This window comes from Salvelinus fontinalis, chromosome 40 (genome assembly GCF_029448725.1).
Source record: "Salvelinus fontinalis isolate EN_2023a chromosome 40, ASM2944872v1, whole genome shotgun sequence".
Taxonomy (NCBI): domain Eukaryota; kingdom Metazoa; phylum Chordata; class Actinopteri; order Salmoniformes; family Salmonidae; genus Salvelinus; species Salvelinus fontinalis.
The window spans coordinates 19946312-19956061 of NC_074704.1; the positions used below are offsets into that span (position 1 = coordinate 19946312).

At 39.6% G+C, this 9750-nt stretch overlaps 1 protein-coding gene across 1 annotated transcript; it reads left to right on the forward strand.

The window, feature by feature from the left end:
• Nucleotides 1-7198: 7198 nt before the first annotated feature.
• LOC129839308 (protein tyrosine phosphatase type IVA 1) lies at nucleotides 7199-9421 on the forward strand. The gene is made up of 5 exons (XM_055906631.1): nucleotides 7199-7313; nucleotides 7506-7598; nucleotides 7723-7853; nucleotides 8103-8177; nucleotides 8330-9421. Exons 1-5 carry the CDS (start codon nucleotides 7209-7211, stop codon nucleotides 8445-8447), a joined length of 522 nt encoding a protein of 173 aa, XP_055762606.1. The 5' UTR covers nucleotides 7199-7208; the 3' UTR covers nucleotides 8448-9421.
• Nucleotides 9422-9750: the final 329 nt, after the last annotated feature.

A 9750-nucleotide genomic window follows, 5' to 3' on the forward strand; every position in this document is an offset into this window, starting at 1 on the left:
CTGACTTTCTGTTTTCACCATTATGCACTACATGCTAGAGTAATCTGAAATATTGCCTTCATTTGTTAAAGTGAGTGCCTGTTGCGGCCAACTGACATTTCCTAGCTTAGTCTTTGGTCTGTATTGGTGTTTGCGTAAGCCAGACATCACATCCTGGATTAATGTGACTCTGTCCCAAGGTTTCTGATTGAGCATGTAAGCTATTGGGCTTGCAATGTGAAATCTGGCTATAAAGGGTCTGAGGAATGGGTGGACTGCACAGGAGGTTGGTGGCCCCTTAATTGGGGAGACCGAGCTTGTGGTAACTGCAGCGGAATGGTATCAAACCCATGGTTTGCCATTTGCGTCGTTCTTCCCTCAACCTCCACTGGCGGACTGGAACCAGAAATCGGCACTGGCATTTCTAACTGGTCCTTTTCCTTAAACCGCCCCTTTGTTTTTTGGGAGACTTCCATTATTATCCAGAAGGATCGTTTAGTGGTGTACGCCTAGCCTCGAAGTCAATGGGAAGGCTTTGGTCAAGTTCCTCCCTGACTACATTGCAGATGCATGCCAGATCTTAAAATGCCTGGAGACTCAGAGGAGTAGAAAAGAAAGAAGCAGATCACCTCGAGATACTTGTAGACAAACATAAAGGAGGCCTTAAGGGGAAGGGACCTAAGAGAGAAGGGGAAAAAATTGACAGGATCAGACGATAGAAATTGTTTCAATTGCGATGAGACAGGGCATTTCGCCCGGGAGTGTAAGGCTGTAAACATTGTGACCGGGGATGGGCAGGACAGCATACTATTGGTATGTTTTGCCTGGAAAGATACGGTCGCTAGTGTTTGAAAATTGATAAATTTAACTTTTTAATAGATTGTTTAGGTTAAATTGAAAGACTAATCCATTCTAAATAATAGCAAGGCGATTTCGATGGAATACGTTGTCTTGCCTAAATGGTCTGCTGGAATAACGTATTGAGAATGGAGTCGTATTTAAATGACTGAATCATAGAAGAGACAGTTACCTAAATCTAATGAATTCTAAATAATAACGGAGAGAGAATTGCGATAGAGTTGTGCCCATCGAAATGTGTTTTTATTCTTATGGATTGACTGATGTAGCATATACATTTTGGCTATGTATTTTACATTTAAGGCTGGAACAATTCATAAGGGTGAAGCCGAAAGAAGGGATAGTAAAGTTTGGTTTTAATCGTACGATAGCGGTAAGGCAGAACGTTGTTGGAGGAGAGGTTATATTTTTGTCCACTGGTAAGAAAAGGACAGTTAGCCGCGCTCACTGGCCTATATTTGGCTGTACGAGATTCAGGTCTGAATAGTCGAATCGTTAAAGTTTTGTGTTTCTGGTTATTGATTCTTGGTTTGATTGTTTAGGTAACACCAGTGAAATTGAACAGGAAGTTAATGTACTCTGACATTATAATCTGTTTCCATTACGTGGAACAATGTTAGGTTAGTTAAGTGGATTGCAGGTTGAGTTAATTTTATTTTAAAGGGACAGTGCACATTAATCAGAGTTGTGGGGGTCTAAGGGCAGGGTATTCATATCAAGCATTTTGAGAGACTGTTGCAGACAGACTGAATGGGATTTAATGTTGCAAAGCAAGCTTGGGCTAAACTAGTCAAGTAGTAGGGGAATTTCATGGATTTAAAGTACAGTATTGTAACCACGTTCAATTAAGTTTAATGAACCATTGAGGTAATTTAAAACTAATGATTGGAGGGAGTACAATGGAATTATCATTATCATTAGGTTTCGTTTGTAGTAAACGTTTGGGTTTCTGAATCGGGGTAGTATAATGAATGCTGACCAAGTGTTTTTTTTCTGTGAAAAGGAGTGCTTCATTGTCTTTCTTTGGAATGTTTTCTGGGGGCTGTAATCTTGAAGGGAGCGAGTGAGAGAGGCATGTTCCTACCAAATTGAAAAGACCTGGAAATGTTTTGTTTGTTTTTAGCCTTTGGGTTTGAGGAGATTTCCATGTTTCCTAGAGACGATATCTTAAAGGAGTACACACATGGAATATTAGTTTATTTTCTGAGTTTTAATTAAACACGTGATTTCTTTAGATAAGGGTAATGTTCTGGGAACCTGGGATATAACATGTAGAAAATGTTTGATGGTTTTTCTTTAATTTGTATAATATAGTATGCAACACGGCTGTAAAAGGGTGGTATGACTTTTGACCTCTATCATGGCTTTCCTTTGTGGTCTGATCAGCCTCATAGGAGGGCCATTTGTATAATAAATGTAAGGTCATTGGGATACTGATTAATGGTAGACTTGTGTTAAATTAAATAAATATTTTAAATTTTCATTTAGACCCAAAAATGAGGCTGATTTCAACATCGGGAAATACATATTTTCAACATCTGGAAAATGTGTATTTTCAACATTCATTCAGAACTGAAATACGTATTTTTTCAACGTCTGCAAAAGATGCATTTTCAAAGTCCTGGAAAATGTTTTTTAAATATGCAAATATGTATTTTCACCTCTCAATAAGAACCTAAATTAAACCAAACCTTAACGTCTGGAAAATACATATTTTACATGTCTTTTCAACATAATTTTGCTAAGATGGGCCTATTTTAAAAATGTTTTGGGGGGTCTCTTCATAACATATTGTACATTTTGCAAATTCGTAACATATACAAATTGTAATTCGTAACATATCACACTAAATGGATGATGGACATCCACAAATTAATACATACCATACAAAACGTAACATATCATACTAAAGGGAGTGTCCCGGATTTACGTACATAGTAATAAGAAATGATCTGAGGCTAGGTTGTAGCTACGGTAGACAGTGTTCTTCGCCCCCACCTGTGGGGAACGGTTTTCTCCAGAACACAGCAGGCGGGAGGCGGGTGCGACCGGTAGACAGTGTCCTTCACCCACCCGCCTGTCGGGCACTGTTTTACCACAGTTCTGTTAATGACGGTGAGGGCAGGTGTTTGGCATTCAGGAGCGAAGAACACTCTACCGGTGTCGCCCCGCGTCCTGCTAGCTAGCAAGGAGGACTCCGGGAGGCAGGGGCGAAAAACTTTTCTGACCCTTTTGACCCACATTCAGAAGAGTCACACAAGCATGAATACAAAAGACAGTACAGTATGAAGATAGTGTCACGCCCTGATCTTAGAGAGATGTTTTATTTCTCTATTTGGTTAGGTCAGGGTGTGATGTGGGGTGGGCATTCTATGTTTTGTGTTTCTATGTTTTGGCCGGGTATGGTTCCCAATCAGGGACTGCTGTCTATCGTTGTCTCTGATTGGGAATCATACTTAGGCAGCCTGTTTTGCCACCTTAGTTTTGTGGGATGTTTTCTGTTAGCTCTGAGAAGCCTGCAGAACGTGAAGTTCGTTATTCTTTTGTTGTTTTGTTTGGGTGTTCTGAGTAAATAAAGTATCATGAACACGTACCACGCTGCACATTGGTCCACTTCTTCCGACGAGCGTTACAGATAGGCAGAAACTGCTTCTCCAATAGACATTTTTCACTTCTTTCATTGACTTCTCAAACCCCGGCCTGGTCTGCTTCACAAGCGTTCCCAGAAATCTTGCAAAGTTGCGCCTCTGGGTTTAGAAACTCTGTGATGAAGATGTAATGCTCGAGGGGGTGTTCATGCAGAAATCAATAGAATGCTCGAGGGAGGTGGGGGTTCCTGCAAATGCAGGAATGCCCACATGCAGGAACGTCCCGAACTGTGGGCTACAGTTGCACACTATTGGCTTCTATAGCCACAAAGTCATAAACATTTTTATACAATTTATCTGCTTTATAGGTGAACCGTCAAAATCATGTTTTTCATGAAATTGGATGATATTTGAAGGAAACCAGATCAAAGTTTGATGACCAAAGTATGAAAAATGACTGTTGCCGCTACATTGATAAAGTTTGATCATAAAATTACAGGTCCCATCACCCATGTCAAACACTTGTATTCATTGTTAAGAAGAAAAGGTGACCACCTTAACTCTCATTTTAGTACACCAACGGTAACATGATATTCTCTTACCTAATTTAAACAAGTACCGCTTTGTAACCAACGATGGAGAAGGCGTGTTTGCAGAAGAGCATGGTTTATATAGCTAGATAGCTATTCTACTGGTGCCAAAGTATGACTGTAGGGTGTCAGCAAATATAATTAAAAGTTTACCCTATTCATCTATGGCACAGATACTTATACACTGAACAAAAATATAAACGCAACAATTTCAACGATTTTACTGAACTACAGTTCATATGAGGAAATCCGTCAATTGAGATAAATTCATTAAGCCTTAATCTATGGATTTCACATGACTGGGCAGGGGCGCAGTCATCGGTGGGCCTGGGAGGGCGTAGGCCCACCCACATGGGAGCCAGGACCAGTCAATCAGAATGAATTTTTCCCCACAAAAGGGCTTTATTACAGACAGAAATATTCCTCAGGTTCATCAGGTGTCACCCGTCCAATGATCATGCTGTTTAATTAGCTTGTCGATATGCCATACCTGTCAGGTGGATGGATTATCTTGGCAAAGAGAAATGCTCACTAACAGGGATGCAAACAAATGTGTGCACAAAATTTTTGAGAAATAAGCTTTTTGTGCGTATGAAACATTTCTGGGATCTTTTATTTCAGCTCATGAAACCTGGGACCAACACTTTACATGTTGCGTTTATATTTTTGTTTAGTATACGTTTCCCCTTTCATCTGTGTCTGGTGTTAGCTAGTTATTGGCTAGCTGGGTCTTCCGCCAGCATGGAACAAAAGGGGCGAGGGTTGTTCAAAACTCTGACGCAGCTGTTCACATCCGTCAGTGCTGCTGTGAACCGCATCACAAGAGACATGCCACATGGGATAATACAAATATATATCTTTGATGCAATTTCAGTGTTGTTGCAATTTCAATGTTGTTGCTTTGTGTATCACCAAATTAGCTTGAGATTATTTTACTGCAACACTGCTCACTGTGAGCAGTGCATCCAAGTTGCTTGACATAGGTGTTTCAAAGAGCTGTCAGTCAAGGCAAGCTCATGAATATAAATCCACCCCACTCAGCCTGTCTTTTCAAACTTCCTGGTAGTTAGCCTTGAGATAAAAAGTACTTTTCCTAGGCTGTCATTGAAAATAAGAATTTGTTCTTAACTGACTTGCCTAGTTAAATAAAGGTCAAATAAAAATAAAAATAAATCCCTTAAATTAAGACCAAAAAGCAACAAAAAAATTGCTTATTTAGACTGTGGCTGTGAAAGCTAGTGGAAACCCTAAATGATAAGCACTTCATAGTCAATAATCAGGAATCCTTATTAAGTATTCAAACAGAGGTGAATAAAACTGAATAGTTGGCTTCTTTTGCGCAGGACTACAACTTGATCCCAGAGAACATGACCAGTTTGTAGGCTTTCTAGGGTGGGGTTTCAAGAGAGCTCGAGCTCTGAATAGTGATTGCCCATTTGCCTTGCGTCGTACTAGTCGAGTAGACGCCGACTCCGCACGGAGGAATTGCCTTGACTGTATGGTGCAAAACCATTTAATATATTTACTTATTTTTAGGAACCGGCTGTATGATTAAGCTACAATCTTCAATGAGTAAGCATATCCCAGTAAGTGTCAATTTTCATATAACAATATTTTGTTACATTGTAGCTACTCGTGTTGTAATTCTGTATCAACTGGTCTTCAATTTTTAAAATGTTAAATCTCGGGCCTCTTCGACACATGCTTTGTTGTCTTTGTGAAATTGATACATCTGAGTTTTTCCTATGATTAACGGTATGTCAAAGGTGTATACGAAATGAAATAGGCTTTGCCGTTTGCCATTTTATTCGAGTGAAACGAGGTGGTGGGTTGCCTTTGTGGAGCGCCGTTGAGATCCATTTTCGACGTAGCTATTACCGTCGTATAAAATGTACGCATTTTTCTTATTAACTTGTCAGCAATAACATTGACAGTTTCTATTATCATTCTTACCTTAATTAACTCTAGTGTACTTAAACGAGGCGCTAAATACCTCACTATTCAACATTTCGTTTCTCTATCCCAATGGACATTTACAAGCGCTCGGCTATGAGGCCTCTATACCGGTGATGGCGCCGTCTGCCCTCACAAAGGACAGTTTAATCGAAATCCTCTTTCATCATACATATGTAAATTTCGTTTTGTTTGGGTTTTGTCGTTGGACTGACGTCTAGGTTTGACGTCATTGTATTGTCTCTTAATTAAAGGTCCAATTTGGCTCTAATGTTCAGAACAAAACATTATTTTACAGCCGGAGAATATCGGATTAACTATCCATACTTCAAGCTTCTTAGACAGTATTTGGAGCACCAGCCAGAGAAAAACATATGCAATGCTTAGGGCTTGTGGCAAAAAAAATTGCTTTGCTGAAATTCTAACATCTTTCCTTCTGTCAACGAGGCATAAAGTAGGCCTAATATGTAGATATTACTGCTTTTTGTATGCAATTATAAAGAAAAAATAAATGTAGAGTTGAGCTGTGACCTACCTTAGTAAGCTACATCCATCCTTCACACATTGGCAGTCATGTTAGACCCATAAATTTAGACCTATGGTTAGACCAGATCTGGGCTGAACAAAAGCAGCAATTATGTGTTTCCATAACCTTCGCTTTTTCAATTGTTTTAGCCAGTTCCCCCTTGAGTTTAGAGCCCTTATATCTTACTCCCTTCTCCTCCCCGTCTTGTCTCTTGCAGCAGTTCTGTGGTGTTCTGGGTCACACATTTATGGAGTTTCTGAAGGGCAGTGGGGACTACTGCCAGGCACAGCACGCAGCTGCCTATGCAGACGAGTGAACAGCAGAACTCACCTCCTCTCCGAACACATTGGACCCACAGGAGGAGGATCTGAAACGTTGGCAGGATCAGGACACCTCCTAACCTACCAGCAAAACGAGCCTGGATGGGGTAACTCTACCTGCTGCACACTGCCCTCGTTGGCTTCTGCCTGGTCAGAATCAAGGGGGAACCTGTCTTGTTTTCCCAAAGGAGAAGGGGTTTGTTTTGGTTGTCCATACTCTTTTTTTCTGCCAAATCCGACCTCCTTTCGCCCCATAGCCTTCTTTAGCCCACTGGTCACGGTGTATTTTTATTGCGGGAATATAGTTTGACATTTTGTTGATATTCCCTCTCCCTCTAAATAAGTGTTTTTGTTAGATTGTTTTGTGGAAGATCTCGTTTTTCCGTCTGTCACCATGGCGCGTATGAACCGACCTGCCCCTGTGGAGATCACCTACAAAAACATGAGGTTCCTCATTACCCACAATCCAACCAATGCCACTTTGAATAAATTCATTGAGGTGAGCCCTCACATCATTAACACAGTGATGATATCAGAAATTAATTTTGTTATAAAACGTAATGAATGTTCTGGATTCTCGTAGGTAGTCCCTCTTCCATAGTATAAAGGGTCTGTTTAGAAAATATAAATGTTTAATGTTAAATGGCATATGTTGCAGATGATATGAAAATTAAAGTACATTCTTCTACAGGAACTGAAGAAGTATGGCGTGACCACCGTTGTGAGAGTATGTGAGTCCACCTATGATTCCACCTTGGTGGGGAAAGAGGGAATACAGGTTCTGGTAAGCTTCAACATCACTGTTTACATCTCCAATGCAGAACTTATTTACTACCATGTTACTACCATCTTTGTTTTGGTTTCTGAGAAAGAGGGCAGACGAACTAATTTCCCTCCTCCAACAATAGGATTGGGCGTTTGATGATGGAGCTCCTCCTTCTAACCAGATTGTTGACGATTGGTTGAACCTCCTAAAGACGAAGTTTAGGGAGGAGCCTGGTTGCTGCATTGCTGTCCACTGTGTAGCTGGCCTGGGGAGGTAAACTAGTGTTCTTATTTCCCCTCTTAGTATAGAAACATTTATAATCATGTAACAAGGATTTTAAACACGTAATAAGTATTTATATTCAGAATTGTGTTAGATTGATGATGCTAGTTCTTTGGTAAAAAAGACAAAAAAACGATTAGCCATAATACACAGTATTAAAAGGTCCCATAGTACCCTAACTGCCTTTGTCAACTTTTGTTCTGAGTATTTACTAATGGTTTTTGTGTGTTATACTCCTAGAGCACCTGTCATGGTTGCCCTGGCTTTGATTGAATGTGGGATGAAGTACGAAGATGCTGTCCAGTTCATCCGGCAGTAAGTCTGATGCAAATACACTTTCATGTAGATCTCTATATACTGTAGCTGCAGCATCTTAAAATGGAGGCTAAACCCCACTGTTTTGAATTAATATCACTGGCCTGTAATTTAGATGACGTGAGATGACAATGTATTTTCTCTCGTAACAGGAAGCGTCGCGGAGCGTTCAACAGCAAGCAGCTTTTCTACCTGGAGAAGTATCGTCCAAAGATGCGCCTGCGCTTCAAAGACTCCAACGGCCACCGCAACAACTGCTGCATCCAGTAGTAAAGCCAACTAACTCATAGTCCATGCCAACAATGCCCCTATACAATACATTCATATCTTTATCTTATCTACCTGGCAGGCTTGTTTTTTCTTAGTAAATCCATTGTGTTAAAGTATTTCCATCGGAAATCCATTCTTAAATAATTCAAGTTTTCCCTTATCAATTAAAAAATGTCAAGTGTCAAAAAAGAGGTTAGTTAGTGAACAAGTGACAGTGAGTGAGTGTTCTCTATGTGTGCCCTTAGAATTGGAAAGGAGCACAGCCAGTGAAGTAATTTTGTGAACATCCAGATGTTGGGTTATACATGTTGAACACAACCCAAGGTTTTAATTGGCAAGGGTGCTTATTACTTAAAAAAAATATTTTAAAACGTACTGTAATGATTTAACATGAGTAGTTAGGTATCCCTTTAAATTTTATGATTCAGTTCGATACTGAATAGAAAGATGTATGCCTTCCTCCACATGGTTAAAACTTGAAATGCCTTATAATTAAAATGGAACAAAGGCAATCGAGTGGGTTTGTCATCCACTACATTAGAAAAGGTGTTTCTTTTTTTACTTGGAACAAAAGAATGTTGCCTTTGTCTTGTGCAGGACGTCTACACACTTGTCCTTTCAGTAACTATTTTTAATATGAAATGCTTAATTGTTGCAATATTTGTTTATTGAAAGTCTGGGACCTTTTATTTTTTTATTTTCTCTTATCAAATCTTGTTGATTAATTACTGCCATGTCTGAAATGTGATTTGTGTTTTTCGCTTTGAAACTGGACTTCAACGTCTGCGATATTTTGTATGCCTTTTTATTTTGATGTGCGTAACTTAATACTTGGATACTTGATGATTTATGTATTTGAAAATGTGTATTAGGTTGGCTATTTATACTATCAATGGATGTGTGTTTTAGTACTGTGAGCAACAAATTGTAACTGTTCACCAACTTGTAAGAGTACATTAAAATGATACACTGAACTTGGTTTTGAATGGTGTTTAATGCACTTTAATATCAAATTGTACTCTAATGCCTTACCATTGCCTTTAATGCCTTACTTGTTTTACATTGGCCTTGTTTGGTTTAATGGATTGTCTCCCAGTGGGCTTGTTCTGCCTGTAGTACCAGCATTGGCACTAACAGAGTCAGATCTGTCTATGGGACTGCTGACTGGAACTTCAGAGAAAGAGGCAGATTACATACTGTTTCATAGAAGATCATGAGAAACCAATTCAGCTGATGAAAGAGTTATGCTAGAATATTTCCAAAAAACATGACTAACTACAAAAATAAGCTGTGAGCAGTCATG

What these genes read in the sequence shown, in the direction of transcription:
- LOC129839308 (XM_055906631.1), top strand. Translation starts at nt 7,209, where the DNA reads ATGGCGCGTATGAACCGACCTGCCCCTGTGGAGATCACCTACAAAAAC. An exon ending in AAGAGGGAATACAGGTTCTG is followed by an intron (nt 7,599 to 7,722) that starts GTAAGCTTCAAC and finishes CTCCAACAATAG; the next exon opens with GATTGGGCGTTTGATGATGG. An exon ending in GCTGTCCAGTTCATCCGGCA is followed by an intron (nt 8,178 to 8,329) that starts GTAAGTCTGATG and finishes CTCTCGTAACAG; the next exon opens with GAAGCGTCGCGGAGCGTTCA.